The sequence below is a fragment of the Convolutriloba macropyga genome, chromosome 10 (assembly GCF_964194025.1).
Source record: "Convolutriloba macropyga chromosome 10, txConMacr16.3, whole genome shotgun sequence".
In the NCBI taxonomy this organism is placed as follows: Eukaryota; Metazoa; Xenacoelomorpha; order Acoela; family Convolutidae; genus Convolutriloba; species Convolutriloba macropyga.
In genome coordinates, this window is record NC_134477.1 from 31,638,877 (window position 1) to 31,665,317 (window position 26,441).

A 26,441-nucleotide genomic window follows, 5' to 3' on the forward strand; every position below is an offset into this window, starting at 1 on the left:
TATGTTTACTAGAACTAGTTGCAGTATCAAATGTCTAGCTGAAACTGTAAATTAAACACTAAAACTATAGCACAGTTAGATTAATTGAATTTGTCCTTGATTTTGCACGACAGTGCCCTTTCATTTTGATGTTGTAGCTTCTATCAAACATTCGTCCGGCGCAATAATTGGGAGTTTAAAAACTTAGAGATTTTATGATTCAGTAGAATCTACCGCTTGCTTTGATGAAGAACAATTTCGAAAAAAAATAGTTGAACGTCAAAAACTAAATGTTCTACTTTCAAGTGGTGCCTCAGTTAAAGAGTCGAAAAAAAACTTATTTTCTTTTGTTCTTATTTGAGTGATGAATTTTGATTTTAGCTGCTATATCAAACTCGGCATCAATTTTTTTTCAGTTGCAGACTACAATTGGCTCGACTTTCAACATCAATTTTCAGCAAGTTCCCTTCATTACCAGCGACATTATATGCTTGCATTTGCACACTTCTACGTTGATGCTTCAATACTGAAGTTGTAAGCGATAAAAAAAATTAGTTACAGTTTTCTTTGATGCCTGGAAATTAAAATTGTGCATCAGTACTATCTACTCGAGGATACATGGTAGCTTACGCAAACCTTAGTGAAGGATTTTGTCAGTATTATCAAAGCTTATGGTGTCAAATTTTTCTCCAGCATCAGAAAAGCGAATTTTTGAGGACTATTTCAAACTAAAATGTGACTTAGCACATTCTGCTACAAATAAATTAGATTTCATTCAGATGCCACGAAGTCTTTGGTTCACAATATTAATTAATTATTTTTTGAAAAAATTCCCAAAACTTTTATCTAAGGTTCAAAGTGGCAAAAATCACCAAGTCAACTGGCAATGACAACACTATTTTTCTAGCAAAGCAATAAGACTTTATTCGTCAAAAACTCATGCAAGCATTTTTCTATATTTTGAGCATATCTAGAAATGTTATACAAGTTAAACGAAAAAATACTGAGACCATGATCCAAAGCCTATATCAGTAGCGGACAAGCATAAATTCAAGTCGTTTCTGTTTTCCAGTACTGGGCATGCCTAAATGCAAGTCTTACAAGTCTGACGAGTTTTGTCAAAGACTTGAGCAACACTTGCAATTGATTCCCAAGTCCAAATCAAATTTGACCAAGACTTCGATTTAGACTGACAGGAGTAAAATTTACATAATTATAGTTCGGAATCAGTGAGTATATTGGACTTGCAATAGGACCTGTTGAGTAATGAATTTGACTTGATATTAGAATCGGGTAAGGTATTAAATGCTTCCTTTGATCTGAACCGACCTCCTCTGTTGATGTAGAGTCCCTTCTCTCCCTTCTCAGCTCTGATGGCTTTGTTCAGCAGTGACACAGACTCCTCAAAGTACCTCTTGTGGTAACACTCGATTGCAAAGTCATTGTAACTCAGAATCAGTTGTCGCATTGAGTTCTGGTACACTGGCGACGACTCGTTGTGGTCCGTTTTGTCCAGAGCTGTAAGAATTATTGGATTGATAGCAAAGTTGTAATTAAGAAAAAATCAAAGGTTGAATTATGAAAATACCGCAAGTCAATTTATCAAAAGAAAATAACATACAGGTTGATTTAAGAAGAGTTCGCAAGTGGACTTATACACAGAACACAGCTACGCATATAGGATGACCGGATTCTTTCCGTTTGTGCCCCCCCCCCCCCCAGTGCGTTATGCTGTTTGGATGGTTCCCTTGTAAAAACATTCAAGATGATGAAAATGATTTGTTTAAACAGTAAAGCACTTGTGACTTAGATATTATGAATAACACTTCCCTAAAAGGAAATCGTCGACAGCGTTGTTGAATTTGGCCAGTCGTCTGTATACTGCGCCTCTTAGCACATGCAGTTCAGCCACTGTGGGGTCATTGTCAATTGCCTGGCTCATCTTACTCTGCGCCTCCGGCAACTTGTTCTCTAACATCAGCACTATCGCTTGATTCTGAAACGAAAAGCACCAGGATGATTATTCAATGATTAAATAAGAATATTCGACCTTTTTTCTGGAATTAATTCGGTTGAACCAAAACTAGTATGACGAGGTTTTTAGAAGCGCTTCGGTCATGCCCAAAAGAAGGGGACTGTTGAAACCGAAAACTGTTGAAAATTACCAGAAGTGCAATTTTCGATAATTGCCAGATAATTGATTAGTTAGGATACAACAGGAATAATGCTTTCGATGGAAAATGGTCACAAAACTGACCAGCCTGAAGTGACCAATTTTCTCCATCTCAAAAACAAATGAAAAATCGATCAGTTGCCATTTACTTTCAGCTCTTCAAAAATTCAGCTATCTCACCATATTGCTTTAGGCAAACCATGCAAGCTGTCAAAATGAGTAAAATTGAATCCAGAGTGAGTCAGTGCTTACTTTGAGTTGTATAGCTTTCTGGAACAATGTTTCTCTCAACTCTTTGGCCTGTTCCAGGTCTGGATCCAGCTCTAAGGCGTCTCTGACGTCATAGTAACACAGGGTACTCTAAACAACGCAAAAAGTAAACTCACGGAGGCAACCATTAACGTTTTGAAGTACCGTAGTATTAAAAATCCATTCTCTATGGAAATCAAACGTCCTTTTAAATAATTTTCTTCTGTTGTATTAAAGAGTGCGAACCACTTTAAAACGCTCATAAGAAAACGGAACTCGAAATTCAGTCAAGTATTCACAGTTTTGTACCGAAATAGACACAAGTTGAGTTTCAAGCACTAAAACTGTTTCTGGCGCCTTATGTGAGCACGAAATTTGATATGACCAAAGAGGCATAAATGAGAACGGCCTCCGATCAGTCGTTCGTACTACCGTCGAACATAAACTGTTTCAATCAAGGTACGTACCTTGATTGAAACATCAGAGTTTTTATATTCAAAGATAGGTATTTATTACGAGACAGATTTAAAATATCAAAACCCATTCGACATGAATGCAATTTTTAAGCTATACAAATACAATTCTCCTTTAATCTGTATTAGGGTTTTCGGAACCCAAAAATTTTAATGGACTTGATCAAATCCATGTGGAATAACGTAAGAACTGTGTAGACATTCATGTTCTACAGTAAATCAAAGAACCTGATGGTTTCTTCATTATTCTGTTTCTATTCAGATGGTCGATGATGGAATGGAAAGAGTGGAAAAGAATAACAAAGAGCTTTATTTCGTCCTGACTCTTAGCATTTTTAGGTGTTTCAGTTGATCTCCTATAATGTCTTTGTTGAAGTGACATACGTAACTTCCTACCATAGAGCCATTAAGCCCATAGTTTTGGATTTATATTTTTTCAATGTAGATCCTAATTGAGTCCTTCACGCGGTTAATTGCATTTGGAGTCATCGACCCGGGTCACCCATCATACAACTTTATTTTATTTCCTACTAGGTTTTATATGATTCTTAGTAACCATACTAGTTCATAAATGATTCGTATGAATTCTTGGTAGCCATACAAGGATCATATATGATCTCCTAGAAATCATACAAGGATCAAACCAAAATTTTCAAAGCCTAAAAACTGTATAATTTTCAAAATCTCGTATAATGTAGTCAGAGGACATATTAAATTATTATATTGCATTTGCAATCCATATTTGATTCTTTATGTACGCTAAAAGAATAAATTTGCGCCATAAACATATTCAGAATACAAATTTGAAGTTACATGAAATTTTTTTAATAAATGAGCATCTATAGGTATAAACTGGCTTCAGAGAATATCAAAACTTAAGTTATCTATTTGAACTTACTCTTTTATTTAGAACCTAACTTTGCAAATGAAATTGTACGTTAGAGTCTTTTGCGGATCACAAAGGGATGAAGGGGAATCATATATGTGATGCCTTACTGAATAAATACGAAAAAAGAAATATAAATTGTAAAAGATTTATAAAAAACAGATGTATGCTTTTTGGTAATCATACAATGATCATATATGATTTTTTTGGTTTCATAAAAGGATCTTACACTAAGAAATCAAGTCTGGACAGTATGAAATCATATATGATCCTCGTATTAAATCAAAGAAACTTCAACCCGGGGAATAAGAGCAGAGGAAGGGCTTGCTTGGTATCAGAATTTCTGCTAAAGAGGTAATAGGATCTAAGCTTATTTTTTTGTAGTAATTGGGTAGAATAATACGAGTCAGAGAAAAAATTTATTCCGAAGAGAAAAATTACAATTCCGGGGTTTAATCTCTACGATAGGCAAATTGTTTGAAAATCAAGTACATAGTACATATTTACAACGTTTTTCTTTTTTGGCAACTCTTCTTTTCTTTTTTATCTACATTTTGCAAAAAAAATTATAGTTTACGTAGGCATTCAAAACATAAGGCCATTTTCCCTCCTCGGGAATGTTTCTCTGTATATAACACCTTGGTTGAGTTCTCTTTTTGTCAAAAAAAATACAATAATCAAATAATCTTTTTCAGAAAAAAAGTATTTATTCGATTAGTTGCTATTGCTAGGTAAATAATACATGTATGAACCTCATAATGCCGAAATTTACTATAAAGATTTATATAATTCTTCATGCAAATTTTACGCCGTCTATTCATTTTTGGTAACTTCATTGGCGACGAATTTATTGAAAAGGGAAAAGATTCCAGCTTTGGAACTGTCATAAACCTCTTGATTAAAATTTTCTTTTATCACTGCCGTTTCCTATTTTCAAATGCACCAAACGCTGTTACGCAGGTGCATGCGAACAAATTATGCACTCATAATTTATGCAATATTCGTCATAACACCATATCCAAAATAAATGCATATACTCAAAAACGCACAATCCAAATACAAAAATAAATTATTTTTGATCGCGTGCGCACTAAAATTTTACATTTTTCATCGCTCTTAAGCCAGAAATAAAACCCCTTAAGATTACTTAAAAGGCGTAGTGGCCTATTTGAAAGACAGCTATAGCTAGCTATTCTAGAATTGGAGAATCGCTGCAAAGTTCATTAGAAGCTCTGAAGTAGTCAGCTTTTCTTCTTTCATTAAAAGCCTTCATTGAAATTAAAACTTTTCCTGCCTGGAACCACTAAACTGAGACTACCACGCAATTGAAAACCTTACTTTTATTTACTGTTTATAATTAGACCGACAAAATTGATCGTTTTGTTCAAAATTTTTAAAACAAAATTGCTCTCTTGCCATTTTACAAAAATGTCCTGTTGCGGGTCTTCGAATAAAGTTGATGCCGAGAGTGAAGTTAAAATAGTTGCCAAATCTGAGAAATCTCACAAAAAAGACAAAAAGCGTAAAGGATCAGGTGGTAGTTTGAGCATCAGCATAGATTTCGGCCACTCGGACAGCGAATACAACCATCACGTGCACCATCATCACCATCATCACCATGTAACTCATGTGCAAACAGCCGAAGGGAATGAAGTCGAAACGGAAGTTGCCGTCGAACAAGTTGAGGAAAATCAAGAGACTACTGAACAAGTGAGAAAACTTGTTTAACTTATTAATAGCTGGATTGCATTTACCACATTCTCTCAAAAACTATTTTGATTTATCCATAAATATTCGACCATGTTCACCCTTTCATAGAGAATTATTTGACATGGTTTCCGCCGCATTTTAGCTAGTTATATTATCATGTGCTTAATTTATTTTTTAAAAAAGCTCATTATAATCATAAATGACCTCGTGTAGTTACAGGGAATAACTTTACAATCGTTGTCTTAATTTTTTTTATTACTCCATCGCGTGTTATTGTTCCCACCCCACTTTAGTGGGAGGGAGACCATATACTCAAATGGGTTTTTGTTCAGTCAATTTTCGCCGGTCGATATACTCATCGTAGAGAGTTGTGAGTGGTATCATTAAAAAGCCCGTCCAGCTTAGAAAATATGATTTAAAAAATTCTTGAATTTCCTATTCTACGGGGATTTATCCAAGTTTAAAGTTTTGTGAATAGTAGACAGATGATATCCGTTGTTTCTATTCACAAATTCCGTAATTTAGCCAAAAATTTTTGTTTATTTTGCTCAAATATTTTAAAATTGTACAAAAAAGTGTTAGTGGTTTTAACACTTAAGATAGAAGAAGGCTGATGAATGGTTTCATCTGAGCTTTTTTTAGCTTAAATTAAACTCAATTTTTTGAAAATTAAATTTTCTCATCAAAAATGGTGCGAAACACAACTTTTTAGCCCACTTGTTTTAGTTTGCCAGAAGTAGAGTCCAGAGAACAGCTAGCACAATAGTTTAAAACTCAATAAGAGGGCTTTTTTCGTTTCGGCTCCGTGAAATAAAATTTTTCTACTTTTTTTGCTAATATAACTCGATTTTTATGCAAAATGCACGATTTATTTTTGGTATATTAAAAAGTTTCAGTTGTCAAAATTGCCTATTTTGCAAATATGTTGAACAATTAGGCTTTTGGTTCGTCACGCAGCTAATTCAGGTCTAATTTTCTCAATTTTGTGAACTCTGATAATCAAAAATTTTTCCGACTCTTTTGGGGCACAATGTCCTTTTAACATATTTTTGCAATTTTTGTCTATTTATGTTATTTACTGACCAAAAATGATTTCAAATCAATGTTCAAATAACGTAAGTCCCGCTTAAATGAAATTGATTTCCATTGAACATTACATAATAGCTTTCGAGAACGAGCTCATGTTTTTTAAGGCTTCGACAGTACTTTTTTAAAAATTTTAAATTGAACTCTTGTGTTTTGCCTGCAATCTTTGTTCTCTTTTCAGCTTTATTGCTTAGTCTGACTAATCAAAAATTTCAGCTGGTCTCCTTAATTGGCTAATACAAAGCCAAACCGTGTTTTCAGTTAATATCTAACTCCTCCTATGACTTTGTATGCATCTGAGTGAAAAAATATTTGTGAAGTGTGAGCTGAGCACCTTTTATAACCCACTTCTGTCTACTTGCAGCTGATTCTCATTAAAGGCAGCTCAATCTTTGGTCTGTTTTTATAATAGTTTCATTCTAACAAATAGTTTCTTGGCATCTGTACTCTTAAGAAAACGTTGTATGACCATTTTTGAGGTCCACCTTTTTTTGCTTGGCAAATCATCACAAAAACTTCAGGTCCCATTCAGGCCCAAAGATTGCACATTTGAATATTTTTGATGTTTACGAGGCATACTTTATAATTTTAACGGCTCAGAAACATTTCTCTCACAAAATTTCTTGCAAGTATTCGTTTTTAACTGCATGTGTGGGCGTGTTGCTCTTTTTGAAGTCACTAGAAATATGATAAATTCAGAAAGATCCCGAAAACTTCATTTGGATATATGAATGAACTAGTTTAACATTTTGAAAATATAACTAATGGTCTTAATGATTTTATAAAGAAATATTTTCAAAAACAAAATGATATTTGAATCGGCACCCTTTCTGTTCTTGATTTTAATCTCATTTAACTTAGTCTCATTATCAATTGGTGTCATCAACCTTTTGCTGAAACAAACGTTTTTTGTTGGTTATATCATTTGACTAAAGTCTTTTTAGCTTAGACAATTCGTTTTGATAAGAGTTTTAGACATTTATTTTCATTAGAAATTTTAATGGTTTTCTAAGCGGGTCTATTTTTTATGTTTTGTTGTTTTTTGTGGACTCTGATAATCAAATATTGTTACGATTGTATTGGGGCACAATGTCTTTTCTGATGAAATTTTCTGATTATGTTAATTACTGACGGAAAAGTATTTCAATTCAATGTTCAGTTAACTTAAGTCCCACTTAAATGAAATTTATTTCCATTGAACATTACATATTAGTTTTCGAGAACGAGCTCATCCTTTAAGGCTTTGTCAGTTTTGTTTATTAAGAAAGTTTAGAGCGAACTCTTGTGTTTTGCCTGCAATTTTTTTTCTTTTTGCAGCCCTATTGCTTAGTCAGACAAATCAAAAATTTCTACTAGGCTCTATAATTGGCTAATACAAAGCATATCCGTGTTTGCAGTTGATATCTCAGAGCTCCTATGACTTCGTTTGCATCTGTTTGAAAAAAATATCAATGAATTTTGAGCTGAGCATCTTTTATATCCCGCTTCTGTCTACCTGCAGCTGGTTCTCAGTAAAGGCAGCTCACTCTTTCTTCCACGCGAACAAATTATTTTCTATAATATTTTTTTAACAAATGGTTTCTTGGCTTTTGTACTACGAGTTTCTTGAAGAAACGTTGTAAAACGTTGTAAAACGTTGTAAAAAATGTTCATTTTTAACTCTGTGTGTGTATTTGAGTGTGTGTGTTGTTCTTTTCATAGTCGCTCAAAATATGATAGATTAAGAAAGATCCCAAACACTTCATTTGTATATTTGAAAGAGTTTGTTTAATATTTTGAAATAATAGCTGATGGTTTTAATGATTTTAAGATGAAATAAGTTCAAAAACCGAAAATTGAATCGTCGCCCTTTCTGTTCTTGACTTCAACCTCCCTTAAGTTAGTCTCATTAAGATATAACTCATCAACTTTTTGCTGACACAAATTTATTGTTGGTTATATTATTTGACCAATGACTTTTTGGCTTAGACAATTTGTTTTTCAAAAGAATTCTTAACAGTTTTCTCAACTGGTCTATTTTTCATGTTTTACTGTCTATTTCAAATAAATTGTTTACAGAAGGAACTCATTGATAATCAACTGAAACCCAAGTGAAAAACAATAATTCAGTTATTAATGGTTCTCAAAATCTCATAGGCTTCAATACTGCTGTTTCTTAAAATATTTTGTTAAGTTTTGAGTTTTGCCCTGTCTAGTTTATTTTGCGTGTTCTAACCGAGTATTACAAAAACTGAGCACAATTGGACTCGTGAAGACTTATGAGTTTTTTGCTTGGGGTAGAAAATCTATGTTTTTTATAGATTTGAAATTGCTTGTTTTAAAACTAATCTATAGAATTTTAAGCTTTGACAATTTCTAAATTTTATTTGTCAAAAGGTAGCTTAGTCTCTAAAACTACAGGCTATATCCTCTCTTTAGCGGACAAAATCTTAATTGTTGTGTTTTAAAATGATGATTTCTTGGCTTTGATACTACGCAAAAAATGCAAAATTGGACAACTGCATTTTTTTTGAGGTCAGAAGAGTTTAATGTGGAAATCACTATGTTGTTAAAAAGGTACTCTATTGAACCCATTTATTATTCTCAGATAATAGATAATCACTTTAAGGGCTGTGACACCGCTTTCTTGATAAATTATTTGATTTATTAAAGCATTTTTGCCTGTTTTTGTCGATCTTTTTCGTAGTCCCATGACATAGTCTAGATAATGATGGTCTAAATTGCTTCCTTAAGAGTGTTAATTTATCATTTATTAATTGATTCCCTAATTATGCATCAAGAGGTTTAAATGAACCTTTATAACGATTTCTGTTGATACCTAATGGTTTTAGTCACTTAGAAAAAAAGTTTTCAAAAATGGAAACTTAATTTTGAACATTTCCTTTCTGCAGGTTTTTTTCAATTTGTCAGGAGCCTCATTGAGGACAGGTCTCATAGTTCTTTTGTTATTGTACAGATCAACTGGTGTAGTTTAGTTGTTATTTGATGTTATTTTAATTTTGTTATTGTGTTTTTTTCTAAACATAGACATCGAGTTACAAGGGTAATTAATGTTTGTTCTTATTTGAGTTTTACGTGTATCTTATCTCAGAGCCTCATTTTTGGCGGTGTTTCATCAACCCTCTAATTTTATTCTTTTAGTGGTTTGTTGAACAGTATGTGAATGTTTGAAAGTTTTCTATCTCTTACTTTTATGTTGAGCAGCTTTTTTTAGAAAGGGTAGTTGTATCAGGCCTTACGAGGCAAATTTATTATTGCAAGATCTTGTCACTATCAAATTACTTGGTTATAAAACTCATGGTTATCTTGCTGATAACTAAATATGTTTATGAAAAAAGTGCAAGAATCTGGAAACAAATCTTTCCACTCGGGTAGTTCAAAAAGGTATGTGATTTTATTTAATGTTCCAAGGTACAGACAGTAACTGAGGAAACAACGGAACAAACACAAGACGAATCCCAACCGGAGCCTGAAGCAGAACCGGAGGAAATTGAGCAACTCGGAGAAGCTGAAGAGCAAGAACCGGAACCTGAGCCCGAACCCGAACCAGAACCTGAACCAGAACCAGAAAGAGAGCCTGAACCGGAGCCAGAACCTGAACCAGAACCAGAACCTGAACCAGAGCCCGAACCAGAGCCCGAAGACGAAGAGTAAGCTTGTGAATGATTTCAAGTTATAGCGACTGTGAAAATCACCGATTTGCTACTCAGCAAAACTATCGAACAGTTTGGAGAATCGCAGATTTCCAAATCTTCACGAATATAATCAACTGAATGTCCTCTTAAATTAAGCTTTGTCAAATTTTTCTTCAGAACGCAGTATCAAAATCCACATTAATATCTTTTATTCCTTCTTAATCTTGGTAATATTTCCGAGTTTATTTGAAGCTCTCATGCAATTTTGCCCTGTCGCATTGATGTATTAAAATTTCCTCTGACCCCGCTTAATCAGTGTACAATTGAACCCTCACTCTGGTGCTACGCTTCTGTTAATTTTCTTCAAAATTGTGTGATGCATATCAATATAGACTTATTTTTGCATCTTTTATTTTGAATACCCGAACAGCCTGCAGAAAAAAAAACCGAATTAAAAGTTTTCGAGTATATGAAAAAATTAGGCCGCAATAACTAATTGAACTTAAAGTAAATTCAGCAATTAAGCTCCATAAGAAATTAAATAGGGTACAAAAAAAAGACGCAGCTAAAACGCAGAAACGGTTGTCGTCATTTCATAGCAAGCAAGATCAGAGAACATTTTGATTATTTAACCAAGATGGGTCAAGAATTGTAATAAGAACAAAATTTAATTTTCTCAAGTCCCTCTAAAAACACAGTAAATCTTTTCTGAGTCTGTCTAGAAAACATAATTGTTTTATTTCATTATTGCTCAAACCTTAATGGCTCAAACCTTATGGCTCAAAATCTGAAATTTATTCCCAATACTTTTTAATCTTCATAAGCGTCTCTCCGTAAGTGTAATAAATGCTAAATATAAATTTAAATTTACATGCAGATTTAAAAACAACGACATAATTACAAGATGTAAGAACCTTATTCCTTATTTAAATACATATTGCATATATAGAAAATGAGCAAAAAGAAGTGGGGCGAGAAAATGGTTTAACCCCAATTTAACAGTACGTTAATCGACGTCATTACGTAGCGAAAGTTCATTTGACGAGTAAATATACTACATAAGTTTGTCCTTCTTATATACAACCATGCATTAAGGTCAGGTTTATAAACGAGCGTGGATTGACAAGACATTTAAGTTCACGTTTTCCGCAGGTTTCTGAATATCTGTCAAAATTTTCAAATTTCACAAAGCCTGTTTTCAGACGGAGGGAAGATCTTTGTTACTTTTCATCTCATTCTATTCAGGCCGAGAATATTCAAAATAGAGTCAAGGGACGTCAAAAAGAAAATAACATAATTGAAAGGCTTGAAAAGAATCTAGCTGATTCACTTGAACTAGATAAAACAGTATTTCTAAATTCCTTTGCAGGTTTAAAATTGACAGAACTTTTTTTTAAAACATCACGCGTTTTCATCGTGTTCCTAATCTGCCTTCTTAGGTGAACTTTGGTGGAAACAGTATTTCTGGTTAATTGGAAATTGCCAATGCATTCAATCAACACTTCGCATCTGTTTTCAAAGAAGACACCAGCCCTCTTTCACTGCCACTTGCTAGACCACACAATTTGTCTAGAAGACATGTATTTGACCAAAAAAGAAGTAAAGTCGATTATTCGAAGTTGTCAATCGGGCTCTGAGTCATACGATAAAATGCAGCCAATTTTGTTGAAAAATTTTTCAGCTGCCATTGTCCCAGTTGTTACTGAGATATATAACGAAATTATAGATGAGTAAAAGTTTCCAAAGAGCTGGAAAAAAGCAGTAAATAACCTCTGCATAAAAAAGAATCGAGAAGACATAAAGAATTACAGAACAGTGTAGATATTGTGCGCGCTCTCTTTAATTTTCGTTCGAGAAGTTATTGTACAGAAAATTTAGAGATCGTTTATTGAAGAATTTAGACAAACACCAGCATGGTTTTAGGCCCAAGCATTCTACAATCACTCAAATGCTTGAATACTGTGGAAAAAATTGTTGTTATTTGAATGCTATAGAGGCTGCATTAAGCATTTATCTCGATATTGCAAAAGCGTTCGATACAAAAAATCGCAATGCAATTTTGTCGAAGCTTGCACGTTTTGGATTTGATAGCCAGTTTCTCATTTTTTTTGCAGATTATTTATCAAATAGAACGCAGTGCGTATTTATAAAAGATGAGTATTCATCAGAGTTAATTGTTACGAGTGGTGGTCCACAGTGACCGCGGTATTTATGTTCGCTGTGTACATAAACAACCTTCCATCTCCAATGGAGAACAGCACATATCTGTTTGCCGATGACACAAAATTAACTTGGAAGTCAAATGGATTTATTTTGGCTACGAAATGATGAAAACAAAGCTATCAAATGGTCAAAAGAAAACAGGTTGGAATTCCACATGGCTAAGTTTGAAGCTATATGTTTTGATGTGAAAAAAAACTGACCAGTGTAATGTCCATTTGTATGCAGTCGATACAGAAATGACATGCAAATCTTCGGTGAATGATCTTGATATAATTTTTTACTAATAAGTTGAAATGGGATAGTCATATCAGTCAGCGGCTGATGAAGGCACAAAAGCTTTTCTTCTTGAAGAGAAACTTTTTATCAGTTCCCCTTTACGCGTAAATGTCTGGTTATCGAATTGGCCAAATTGCAGAAAAATAGAAAAGATGCAAAGACGAGCGCTCAAGTGGGCTTTGAATAAGAAACTTTTTACCAATAGTGGCTACTGTGAGACCTTTATTTACCACAATTTGTTGCCAATAAATTTTTTTTTTGGTTCGAAATGATCTTCTTATGCTGAACAAAATTTACAACTAGTGCCCTCAAGTTTGATGATTTTTGAAAAGTTTTCAAGGAACCGCGCGGTAACCGTTCAGCAGCAAAACAATTTTTGAGGGCAAATTTTAATTGCACAAAATCAGTCAAATTGGAAGAGTTTTTATTTGAGAGTTATAAAATATGCAAATGTTCTCACCAGCGAAATGACGTCTCATCTTTTGACTGGACATTTCCAACAGTCTTATTTCGGAAGCAGTTGAACTCTCTTTTAAAATTAAAGGCTGTGAATTTTAAGTACTGTCAGTATCCTGTAAATTGGTACTGTTCTTGAAACTAATTAACAAAGTGATTCCCGTATCGCGGGTACCAAGTCAATTTAATAATACTAGTAATAATAATAATAATAATAATAATAATAATAATAATAATAATAATAATAATAATAATAATAATAATAATAATAATAATAATAACAATAATAATAATAATAATAATAATAATAATAATAATAATAATAATAATAATAATAATAATAATAATAACAATAATAATAATAATAATAATAATAATAATAAAAATAATAATAATAATAATAATAATAATAATAATAAAAGTAATAACAATATTAATAATAATAAAAATAATAATAATAAAAAACAATTTTAATAATAATAATAATTATAATTATAATTATAATAATAATAATAATAATAATAATAATAATAATAATAATAATAAAAGTAAAAATAATAATAATAATAATAAAAAAAATAATATTAATAATAATAATAATAATAATAATAATAATAATAATTATAATAATAATAATAATAATAATAATAATATTGAGAATCATTATACCCGAAAAATCGTGTGATTATTCATCACACGAGGAAAATTGTTGTGTGAAATGACGCATGACTCACACGAAAAATGTGGGGATTCACAAGAGTCACTTGTTGGGAGTCACTTAATCACTTGTTGGGAGTCACTTAATAAAATGTTGGGAGTCACAAGAATCACTTAATTTTGGAATCAAAAGAGAAAAAATAAGGTGATATCACACGAGAGAGTTTTGGAGTGTTTTGCTACCTGTTGACGCCATTTGCAATCCGTCTAATCACCTACCGGTTCTGGAAAATTATTATGACTAATCTGAGGGATCTCTTAGGTCCAAAAGTACATATTTGTGCAAAAAAGATCAGAGAACATCTGAAAAATTTAATTTTGATAACGCAAACTGATAACTTAATTTTGATAACTGTTTGCAAACAATAACACGCGCGTCAACTTCACATACCCGTCAACTTCACATACCCGTTGTCGACAGCCCTCCGTCGAGAGCCAGCGCAGAAAGGAAAATAGCAATTTGCAAATTAACAATTAAGAGCCTACAGTCTGAACCGAGACTTCAATTTACTATTTACAGTACCCCTTGCTTCCACAACAACCAAAATTCCGTGGCCTGATAGTCGAAAGGTAAGGTGTGTGATTCATACGCCAATAATTGCGAGTTCAATCCCCTGCCTCCGTGAAGCTGTCTGTGTGAGGATAAGCTCTTACGTAACCATAGCTTCAGGTCCACCATAGCCTGACCAATGTTGGCTGCAATGATGGTACCACGTGAAAGCTTCAGACGCAAAAAAAGTGGCCAAAGTCACCAAAACAAGAGCAATGCTGCTCATGAAAATATACAGAGTGAAATGTGGGGAACAATAAGCAAAAGGGCGGCTGAGAACAGGCTGCGGTGGCCTAATGCTGTTCCGCTGCGATTTCGCAGAAACCACAATTTTTTAATTAGAAACTTTGTCAGCGATATATTCTATAGATGCTTTATTATAAACTATTCACTAGCTTCGAGAGAGAGAGAGCACATTTATAGTCAGATAAATTCAGACGAAGTTAAATTGTTCAGTCTATTTTAGCCGAGGCTTATTGGTGTTAACAACAGTTACGACCAAAGTCAAGTTCCCAATTTTTGGACGACTGGCTTTTTATGTTGTACAGTATCGTCTGTCGGCCATCTTGAAATGATGTACAAAAAATGAATATAAAAATCAACAAAATTTACTAACATTTCCAAACAACTGATGCAATCTGGCACGCATCACAAAGAGGTCCGGGTTGTCACTCTCGGCCTCAATTCTCCTATTTACAAGTGCAAGACACTCCCCGTGTCTCTGAAGTGAAGCCAGACAAGCAATGCTTCTAGTGTGGTATCCAACAGTGTCTGGACGCATCTCGGCTGCTCGTGAGAAACATTCGAGAGCCTCAGGAAACTGACCCTGGTTAACATCCATCATCGAAAAAAGTTATCATCCATGGTTAACATCCATGATATAAAATAAATATTACAACTCGTATGTACTATTTTGTTGCCCGACAAGAGAGTAGTTAAGCAATGCTTGTTATGATCAATGATCACTTGCATCCCAATGAGCGGAGGAGAAACCTTGTGAACTTTTAATTCGGATTTTTTCCGATTGTGCTCCCCCCCCCCCCCCCCAAGCTTAGTGGTTGCATATTATTTGCACCCCCAGACCCCAGACGCACTTGCAATATTTTTACATAATGATTTACCACGTAATAACACGTGCTCTGTAACTGGAGACGACAGAGGCAGATCGTACCGGGGGGGGGGCAGGGCATAGACGGAAAAGATTCTTTAATTCAATCCAATGAGATATAAGGGATTTGTGAACTTTGATCTCACCCAATGAGCAGTTATACGAAAGCTTTATTAAGGTACCAAAAAGAGACGAGATCAAAAATTATGTTAATTTGGGTATGTTATCAAGAACTAACCGTTCAGTTTATGAACATTTTAATCAACATCAATTGCACCAAACTAAGATTTCTTTAATTTAATTATTTCAATTGGTTTTCTTTCCAAAATAACATCCGCTACAAAACAGCCTCCATTTACAAAAAAAACCTATAAAAGGCGCCTTTGTGCAATTCCAATTAGCCTACCGGCTGGTAAAGGAGCATAAAAAGGGATTGATTACTTGGTCATACCTGGTCAAAGAGCACTTGTCCATAGAAGAAGTAGATGAATGCCAGTCTCTCAAAGTGCTCTGGCTCGTCTGGCAACAAGTGACACACTTTCTTGTAGTTGAGCACTGCAGACTCAAAGTCACACATGTCCAGATAGATTTCAGCTCTCATCTGAACATAGAGCTCACAGAAACAATAGGGAAAATTTTTTCTAACTCTTTTAAGCATGAATCAGTAAAAAAATTGATATACTAGCCTTTCCACATTATAGCCCACCCACCCCCCCCCCCTCCCCGCCCACTCCCACAGAGTTATACCCCTACCACCCCCCCCCCCCACACACACACACACACACACACACACACACACACACACACACACACACACACATACACACACACACAATTAAGGCCCCATCATGGGGTGTATTTAGGGTATAAGGGGGGGGGGGGGGGGATAAGATTACGGCATATGCATATCGACTATAATTGAAAAGACCCGAATATTGAAAAGACCCTCTCGAACATTGCATGACATGAAGTTGCCCAGCTAAACATTCACCAGCAGAAATTTGAATCTAGCATTGACAAAATTTTACCTGGTAAGGTTCAGCCAGTTCGTGCGCAGTCATTTCTGACTCCTTTTGCTGAATCGGTCTTGTCGATGGCTGTATCATAATCAACTTTATTAGCTTAGTAAGTGCATCATCTATATCGCCCTTCTGAAGAAATTTCTTGGCTTCTTTCAATCTGAAAAATACAAAACTAAAACTGGTTCCTTGAGAGCTCTTTAACAACTGGGACGGTCGCAGGATAAATTCCATTAGAAGTTCTTAAAAATAAAAACTGAGTTGCTATGATTTTTAGGGAAAATCTTACAAAAAACGAAACATTTTAAATTGAATGATTTTGTTTTAAAAATGATGATTTTTGATCTTAAATTTATGAAAGCAGCTGTTTTAACAAACAATTTTCAAAACAGTTCTAACTTTGAAACATGCCCAACAACTAACAAAGAATAGAAAGTAACAGAAAGCATTCTGAAAGCTTTTACAATGTTGATGGCCAACTGTTAAGAATTCTACACAGAGAAGTTAACCTGATAAAAATTGTGGAAGATAATAGTATTGTAGGAGTCCTTCATGCACGTGAATTACATAAGTTCAACAAGACAACATAATTTTTGGCATTGTAGTTATAATTATATGTTTACGATGAAAGTGCTATTTCTATACAGGCAACAAACAGATGAAAGGCACCCATTGGACTGATATAGTTTTACTAAGCAAATGGATTTTGTTTCAATACTATAAGCGGGAAAGAAACAAGACTATTGACACTGTTGAATTTTTGACGGGGGACTTCATTCGACAAGAGTGGCGAGCAATATCAATGGCCATTTAGAATTCTTTCTGTAAAAACTAAAACTATTAAAAATGGCCCGAGGTTCGTGTTCATAATAGCTCTGCAAAAAGAGCGAATCATACCAACAATTTAAATTTATAGCAATTTTTACTGAAAAGGGCTTCATTAAAAATGAGCCAGCTCTGAACAAAATTTTACCAAAATAAGAAATTGGCTCAAGTACAAGGGTTATAAATTGATCTATATAATTATCTAGCTTTTAAAAATAATGTTCAGAATTTTTCAAAATTTTCCATGGAAAATACGTGTACTCGACTGTTGGTTAAATAAACGGATGCCTACATTTGAAAAATATTTACTTTGAAACTTTTTTAAACCATCAAAATATAGTTGGATTATATTGAAAAATCAATTAGTAATGACACTGATCTGTGTCCGATTCTCCAATAGTTGTCCTGTAAGAAAAAGTAAAACTGTTTTTCTTTCCTCAGTCTTTTGGATAATCAAGGCAAATGCTTGCAAGTTTGGGTACGTTTTCAAAGTCATGAAAAGGATATATACACTTCGTTCGAAACGTGACTAGGCATTGCTTAATCAATTGTTTCCTCAGTTAATTGTTCCGACCCTCTTGAGGGGGGGGGGAACTATATACTCAAATGGGTTTTTTTTTTGTTCCGTGAATTTTCGCCGCTCGATATATTCATCGTAGAGAGTTGAGACTGGTATCATTAGAAAGCTCGTCCAGCGTAGAATATGAAATTAAAAAGATTTTTTTAATTTTCGTTTTCTACTGGGAGTTATCGAGGTTTAAACTTCTGAGAAAAGAAGAGTGAATTCACGTTGTTTTTATTCCCATTTTCCGGAATTTTTGCCTAAATTTTCGTCAATTTTGCTAAAATTTGTTATGATTTTTAAGAATAGTGTCGTTGATTTTATTTTTGAAGACGAAAAAGCATTGTTGGTTGTTTTGATTTAATTTTTTTGGTCAAAAAGTCTGGATAAACATTTCAAAATTTATCCTTTTTCATCAAAAACAGCACGAAATAAGCTACTTTAGTCCACTTTGATTAAATTTGCCGACAGTACACCCCCAAACAACACTCTTACAATCTTTGTAGACTCAGAGGGGGGCTATTTCTACTTCAGAGTCCGCTGAGAGTGCACTGTAGTTAAAACTTTGCCATTTTTTGCTAACTTTACTCATTGATTATCAAAAATGCAGAATTTATTTTGAGTTTTCAACTAACAAATTATCTATATCTACAACATTCGAAAAAAAAATTGTTCCTAACGGACAATAAGTATTAGCAGGGCTAGTTTTGGGCCATTCTTAGACTGTTACAATCCAAAAAAAATCGGGTTGTAGTCAGTCGGTCTTTTTTTTTAAAAAAAAAAAGACTTTTTTTAATAATAAAGAACAGAACATATCAAATCAAAGCTCAGGAGTGATAGGTCCAACCAATTCGCTTGCTTAGCAGCTCCAAGCTAATGCATTTAGTTTTTTAATTGAAAGTTTATGGTCGTTTCTTTATTTAAAAATAATTGACTTTTCAATAAATAATGGCTTAATGAACTTTTCCTCTATATTTTTCTTAATTTGTTCGTTGTCCAGCTTAGTGTCAGCAAAGAAAGACTGCTTCTTCTTTCTACTGATTTAACATTTATTCTCGGTTGCAGTTTTAAGCTGAAGTTATTGTTTTCTGGCTTTGATACTACAAGATTTCAGATTTTTGTTTGTTTTGATATTTGCCAGCTATTCGCGTTTTCTAATTTTGTCACAATATCACATTATTGACAGTTCTCAAGTTACCTTATTAGCATTCAGAATAAGACACAATTGAACATATTAAAATCCTGAAAGATATACATCATCGTTTTAACGGCCTCGACGCCTCTTTCTTGAAGAAATCAATTGAATTTTTTAATTTTATCTTCGACTGTCATTTATACTTTGTCGTTTCGGTCGTATGAAATTTCCTGTATAGTGATAGCTTTCATTGGTTTTTCATGGAAAAAAAGAAGAACCGATGTTCTGATATTAGTAGATAGCTGATGGCTTTCATGACTTTGAAAACAATCTTTTTTCAAAATTGAAAAAAAAACTTTTTAACTTAGCAATTTTGTTCTTTTTATGTTTCTTTTTGTTACCTAATCTCGTTACTTAATTACAGGTCAAATATGACATTATGGGTGTCAAGGGAATAAAAGGGATTGGTTTCCCAAAATTTTTTTAAAAGAATTTGTTATGACCTTGCTGGCTTCGACACCGGTTTTTCACAAAAAAAAGTAAATTAATTTGATTTTTGTCATATTTGACGTTCTTTTAGTAGATGCAAGAAATATTCTGGATAATTACAGGTCTCGAGGGCTTCTTTTTCATGAATAAACGACCCTATTTAAATAGCTCTTTTCGTAATTAATGCCTTTCATGGCATTGAATGTAATTTTGTTTCGAAAAAAAAAGTTAAAAGTATTACATACTTTAGCACTTCGCTTTTTTGTCTACTTGTTGCCTAGTCTTACTAATGAATGGCCACGTACTACATTATAGCTGTTTCAAGAATGCGCAATCAAATATATTTTGAGTGCCAAAATTTGGCTTGACGGTTTTGACAGCGTTTTCTGGCAAGTTTCAATTGAAATTTTGTTTGTTCTTTGTTGTTCTTTTTAGCCGCTTTAAAAAATGAATAAGGACAGGTCCTAATGCCCTTCAATAGAAGCGGTGGTAATCGTAAATTTGTGGTAATATTAATTGATTCCTAATGGTATTTATTACTTTGAAGTTAACTGTTTCAAAAAAAATAGGTTAATTTTTTTACTTTACTGTTTTTGTTCTTTTTATGTTTCTTTTTGATACCTAATCTCGTTAGTTAATTACAGGTCAAATATGACATTATGGGTGTCAAGGGAATAAAAGGGATTGGTTTCCCAAAATTTTTTTAAAAGAATTTGTTATGACCTTGCTGGCTTCGACACCGGTTTTTCACAAAAAAAAGTAAATTAATTTGATTTTTGTCATATTTGACGTTCTTTTTGTAGATGCAAGAAATATTCTGGATAATTACAAGTCTCGAGGGCTTCTTTTTCATGAATAAACGACCCTATTTAAATAGCTCTTTTCGTAATTAATGCCTTTCATGGCATTGAATGTAATTTTGTTTCGAAAAAAAAAGTTAAAATTATTACATACTTTAGCACTTCGCTTTTTTGTCTACTTGTTACCTAGTCTTACTAATGAATGGCCACGTACTACATTATAGCTGTTTCAAGAATGCGCAATCAAATATATTTTGAGTGCCAAAATTTGGCTTGACGGTTTTGACAGCGTTTTCTGGCAAGTTTCAATTGAAGTTTTGTTTGTTTTTTGTTGTTCTTTTTAGCCGCTTTAAAAAATGAATAAGGACAAGTCCTAATGCCCTTCTATAGAAGCGGTAGTAATCGTAAATTTGTGGTAAAATTAATTGATTCCTAATGGTATTTATTACTTTGAAGTTAACTGTGTCATAAAAAATAAGTTAATTTTTTTACTTTACTGTTTTTGTTCTTTTTTGTATAACTGTTACCAAACCTTTTTATGGACTGGTCGCATATGTTTTCTGGTGATTTATAAGTTATTTTTGTTTAGTTTTAGGTTTATGTTGACTTTGTTATTAAATTTAGTTTTTAAGAGGGACAAAAATTTTTTGATGTAATTAATGTTTGTTGTTGTTGTTTGATTTTGCTGTTCGTCTTGACTCGCTTTCTTAATATTGACATATTACAGCCATCTAATGCATCAATTTTTACTCCACTGAGTTATTTGCTTTGGAGGCTATCTTATCGTTCATACAGAATTTTTTGAAAAAGAGTTGGGCTTTTTTGGGATTCGCAAAAAATAATTTTTGGGTTTTTCTATCTGTTCCTCATTTGGTAGACAATTATGCCAAAACTGTGGATGGGCGGGGTCGGAACCTTATGTGCCATCGCACATTGCCGAGCCGCCTCGTTTCAATATAAACTCAAGATCACCTAATAAAACAGATTTCAATCTAATAGTAATTCACATCAGAGTCTAAAAACATATTGTACAAACGAAAGCGACGGTTCAGCAAACCATTCAGCCAGTAATGGCAGCAAGATTATTCTCTAATTGCACAAAGTAGTGAAAAACAACATTCATGTGTTTCAATTGCTGGTAATCCTGCAAACCAAATAAAGTAGATCTTGATATTGATACACCAGGATTTATATTATCCGATCATTACAGCCGAAATCTCCTGGAACCGCAATCAGTACTCTGAGACAAACAGAACATCGGTCATTGAAAGACAAACATTTTTAGTTGTCACATTTTTCAAGAGACGATATCTTAATTATTGGAGGGAGAACAAAAAGTTTTTCCGTGGTTTATAACGCACAATGAACTGGAATTTGAGAAATACTTTTTCAAAATAAAATACTATGATTATGCGGTCCAAAAAGATTGCGGTCGTCTTCTCAGCTATTGTCACAGTTATTTGATGGTTAAAAATCTGTTAAAATTTTGCCAAAACGACCCCTTTAAAGCTCGGTAATCTCCGCGACAGATATCGACATCAATAACTATTTGTGCTTCCTTCCCGCAAACATGTTTCAATATTGTTCGATTTGATTTAGTTCGTAGAATTTCTTGAAAAAAAGTCAGGAGAAAAAAAAATGAGAAGATCATAGAAACGGAAATATAAATCGACGCCTCCAAATGCTCCCTGAGGCATCGCAATTGCCAAGTCCCAATAATTTACGGTATCAAATGAAATTTCTGAAATCTGTTTGAGGGCATAACATTTGAACGTCTAGCAAAGTCGAATAAGGTAAATGTGCAATTAAATTTAATTGTTCCGACCCTCTTGAGGGGGGAGGAACTATATACTCAACTGGTTTTTTTTTGTTCCGTGAATTTTCGCCGCTCGATATATTCATCGTAGAGAGTTGAGACTGGTATCATTAGAAAGCTCGTCCAGCGTAGAATATGAAATTAAAAAGATTTTTTTAATTTTCGTTTTCTACTGGGAGTTATCGAGGTTTAAACTTCTGAGAAAAGAAGAGTGAATTCACGTTGTTTTTATTCCCATTTTCCGGAATTTTTGCCTAAATTTTCGTCAATTTTGCTAAAATTTGTTATGATTTTTAAGAATAGTGTCGTTGATTTTATTTTTGAAGACGAACAAGCATTGTTGATTGATTTGATTTAATTTTTTTGGTCAAAAAATCTCGATAAACATTTCAAAATTTAGACTTTTTCATCAAAAACAGCACGAAATAAGATAATTTAGTCCCCTTTGATTAAATTTGCCGACAGTACATCCCCAAACAACACTCAAAAAATCTTTGTAGACTCAGAGGGGGGCTATTTCTACTTCAGAGTCCGCTGAGAGTGCACTGTAGTTAAAACCTTGCCGTTTTTTGCCAACTTTACTCGTTGATTATCAAAAATGCAGAATTTATTTTGAGTTTTCAACTAACAAATTATCTATATCTACAACATTCGAAAAATCAGTTATTCCTAACGGACAATAAGTATTATTAGGGCTTGTTTTTGGCCATTCTAGGACTGTTACAATCCAAAAAAAATCGGGTTTTAATCAGTCGGTCTTTTTTTTTTTAAAAAAAAAGACTTTTTTTAATAATAAAAAACAGAACATATCAAATCAAAGCTCAGGAGTGATAGGTCCAACCAATTTGCTTGTTAAGCAGCTCCAAGCTAATGCATTAAGTTTTTTACTTGAAAATTTACGTTTCCTTTTTAAAAATTATTGTTCTTTCAATAAATAATGGCTTAATTAACTTTTTCTCTAATTTTTTTCTTAATTTGTACAACTTCCAGCTTAATGTCAGCATAAAAACGACCGCTTCGTCTTTCTACTTATTTAACATTTATTCTCAGTTGCAGTTTTAAGCCTGAAATTATTGTTTTCTGGCTTTGATAACACAAGATTTCAGATTTTTTTGTTTTGATATTTGCCAGTTTTTCACGTTTTCTAATTGTGTCACATTATCACATTTTTGACGGTTCTCATTTCACCTCATTAGCATTCAGAATAAAGCACAATTTAATATATTAAAATTCTGAAAGATATACATCATCGTTTTAACAGCCTCGACGCCTCTTTCTTGAAGAAATCAATTGAATTTTTTAATTTTGTCTCTAACTGTCATTTATACTTTGTCATTTTGGTCGTATGAAATTTCCTGTATAGTGATAGCTTTCATTGGTTTTTCATAGAAGAGTAGAAGAACCGATATTCTGATATTAGTAGATAGCTGATGGCTTTCATGACGATCAAAACAATCGTTTTCCACTTTTTTTCAACTTCGCAATTTTGTTCTTTTTATGTTTCTTTTTGTTACCTAATCTCGTTAGTTAACTACAGGTCAAATATAACATTATGGGTGTCAAAGGAATAAGAGAGATTGGTGTCCCAAATCTTTTAAAGAATTTGTTATGACCTTACTGGCTTCGACACCGGTTTTTCACAAAAAAAGTAAACTAATGTGATTTTTGTCATATTTGACGTTCTTTTTGTAGATGCAAGAAATATTCTGGATAATTACAGGTCTCGAGGGCTTTTTTTTAATAAACGACCCTATTTAAATAGCTCTTTTTGTTATTAATGCCTTTCATGACATTAAAAGTAATTTTGTTTCGAAAAAAAAATTACATACTTTAGCACTTCGCTTTTTGTCTGCTTGTTACCTAGTCCTACTAATGAATAGCCACGTACTAAATTATAGCTGTTTGAAGAAGGCGCAATCAAATGTATTTTGAGTGCCAAAAATTGGCTTGACGGTTTTGACAGCGTTTTCTGGCAAGTTTCAATTGAAATTTTGTTTGTTATTTGTTGTTCTTTTTAGCCGCTTTAAAAAATGAATAAGGACAGGTCCTAATGCCCTTCTATAGAAGTAGTGGAAGTCGTAAATTTGTGATAATATTAATTGATTCCTAATGGTATTTACTACTTTGAAGTTAACTGTGTCAAAAAAAATAAGTTAATTTTTTTACTTTACTGTTTTTGTTCTTTCTTGTATAATTGTTACCAAACCTTTTTATGGACTGGTCGCATATGTTTTCTGGGGATTTATAAGTTATTTTTGTTTAGTTTTGGGTTTATCTGACGGTATGTTGATTTTGTTATTAAATTTTGTTTTTAAGATGGACATAAATTTTTTGATGTAATTAATGTTTGTTGTTGTTGTTGTTTGATTTTGCTTTTCGTCTTGACTCGCTTTCTTAATATTGACATATTACAGCAATCTAATGCATCAACTTTTACTCCACTGAGTTTTTTGCTTTGGAGGCCATCTTATCGTTGATACAGAATTTTTTGAAAAAGACTTGGGCTTTTTTTGGGAATCGCAAAAAATAATTTTTGGGTTCTTCTATCTGTTCCTCATTTGGTAGACAATTATGCCAAATTTGTGGATGGGCGGGGTCGGAACCTTATGTGCCATCGCACATTACCGAGCCGCCTTGTTCACTTTATGAACGCATGTTACAAACACTGTTAATGCGTCGATCGCCCGTTGTTCCAAAAAGTCAATCGTGAGTAATCACATGGACATGTCTGCATGGTTGATGGCGAAAGTGGTTCCGCCTGTTTATGGCAAGAAGTGGAATTTGAGATCAAAGAACCGTAAATATTTTTCAATGTTAAATTTTTTCATAAGTATCTTTAGTATCTTAATAGTATCTTTTGCAAGAAAGGTTTTTGACTTCTAATGGCGTTACATAAAATGGCGAGTAAAGCTTTGATCTAAATTGCGCGCAAAATTTTATGCATAAAACTGGCTTTTATATATACTGAGCAAAAAGTTATCTATCAATTTGTTCAAAACTGTTAATGACAGATAGATGTGTCGAATGTTGCGCAATAACAATCAGGACCAAGAAGACAGAGAGCAAAACTTGAGAACTTTGACCGCGGTCCGGTTCCTCGCACAAAACAGTTGCAACCACTCCCCCCCCCCCGAACTGTCTCCAAAACAAAAACTTGAAAACTTGTCTAATTGAACATTGTATCCCTTTGTTTATGACTAGAACGATGAATTCTTAAGGATACATTACATCGAAAATGGACACTCACATATCTTTACACTTCTTTGTTAGGAGTGAGTTGTAACTGGGCATGGCCTCTCGTTTCTTCACCTCTTGTGTCTCTCGTTCACGCTGCTCTTTCAGCTCCGCCATTTTCTTCATATCATTCTCCAACTCAGAGCTGTTTTTCCTTGTCTGCTCACTATTTTCCTCATCATTTGACCTCTGTTTGCCTTCCGTCATTTCGCCATTTTCGCACTCTTCCGAATTTTGGTTCCCTGATTCCATTTTGTCGTTAATGTCACCTTGCTGAGTGTTACCATTTGGAGTACTTTGAGTAACCACGTCCATACTGTCAAATTTTTGTCCCAAGTCTTTAATTTTGATCAGCTTAATTTGACCCTGGTCCTCTACTGCTCGTTTTTTGAAAGGTTTTAAGCTGTTAAATTATTCAAAATATTGATCCACATTTTGTTTTTACGTTGGTTTTTAGTTACATTTACGTTGATTCAATAAGATTGAACATTTAAACGTTTTAGCTTTTTTACTATGCTCCAATAGAGCTTTGCAGAAAAATACGAGTAGAAAACAATGCATATAGGCTACAAGCGCTGGTTATAACATAAAATCTATAATCACTCAATGTTAAAATCAAATAGCATTACCAACGTATGAATTTGTACTAATCGGGTTGCTGATAATATGGTTTTTCATTATAACAGAAAACACGGAAGCATTATCTTTGTCACAATTTTGATTCTGAGTTTCTCGGCCAAATAAATCATTTGCTTCAATTGACATAGACACTTGCGTTTTCAAGTTGTCCCAACAAGATTTTGAGCAAGTTCATGGTGGAATGAAGTGAAACAGATTTCCTAAGGACAATTTTTTTTTGGTATTTTGCGCATTTTTCCTCTCTTTGTGATAACGCTATACGTATGAACAAAAAAAACCGAAATCCAGCTCTGAAAAATAGTTTCTCTTAGTTTTTCACGCGTTCGTTCACTGCTAAAACTCCAACTTGCTGGTTTCCTGTAAGTATCTGATGACCAGATCATTTTTGGAGCCTCTTTTTT

General features: G+C 33.5%; 2 protein-coding genes across 2 annotated transcripts in view; one reads left to right on the forward strand and one right to left on the reverse strand.

Annotated features, from left to right (window-relative positions):
- The window catches only part of LOC142348447 (tetratricopeptide repeat protein 16-like), a 55,953-nt gene extending 30,004 nt beyond the window's left edge, over positions 1-25,949 (reverse strand). The window contains exon 1 of the mRNA XM_075399807.1: positions 25,415-25,949. Coding sequence (XP_075255922.1) covers positions 25,415-25,716 — 302 coding nt within the window. The 5' untranslated portion in view covers positions 25,717-25,949. The remainder of the gene's footprint in view (positions 1-25,414) is intronic.
- On the forward strand, positions 4,800-10,626 carry LOC142348445 (uncharacterized). Its single transcript, XM_075399806.1, has 2 exons — positions 4,800-5,470; positions 9,968-10,626. Exons 1-2 carry the CDS (start codon positions 5,189-5,191, stop codon positions 10,208-10,210), a joined length of 525 nt encoding a protein of 174 aa, XP_075255921.1. The 5' UTR covers positions 4,800-5,188; the 3' UTR covers positions 10,211-10,626.
- Positions 25,950-26,441: the final 492 nt, after the last annotated feature.

Coding starts and splice junctions, on each gene's coding strand:
- LOC142348445 (XM_075399806.1), top strand. CDS start 5,189: ATGTCCTGTTGCGGGTCTTCGAATAAAGTTGATGCCGAGAGTGAAGTT. Junction 5,471..9,967: donor ATCAAGAGACTACTGAACAA/GTGAGAAAACTT, acceptor TAATGTTCCAAG/GTACAGACAGTAACTGAGGA.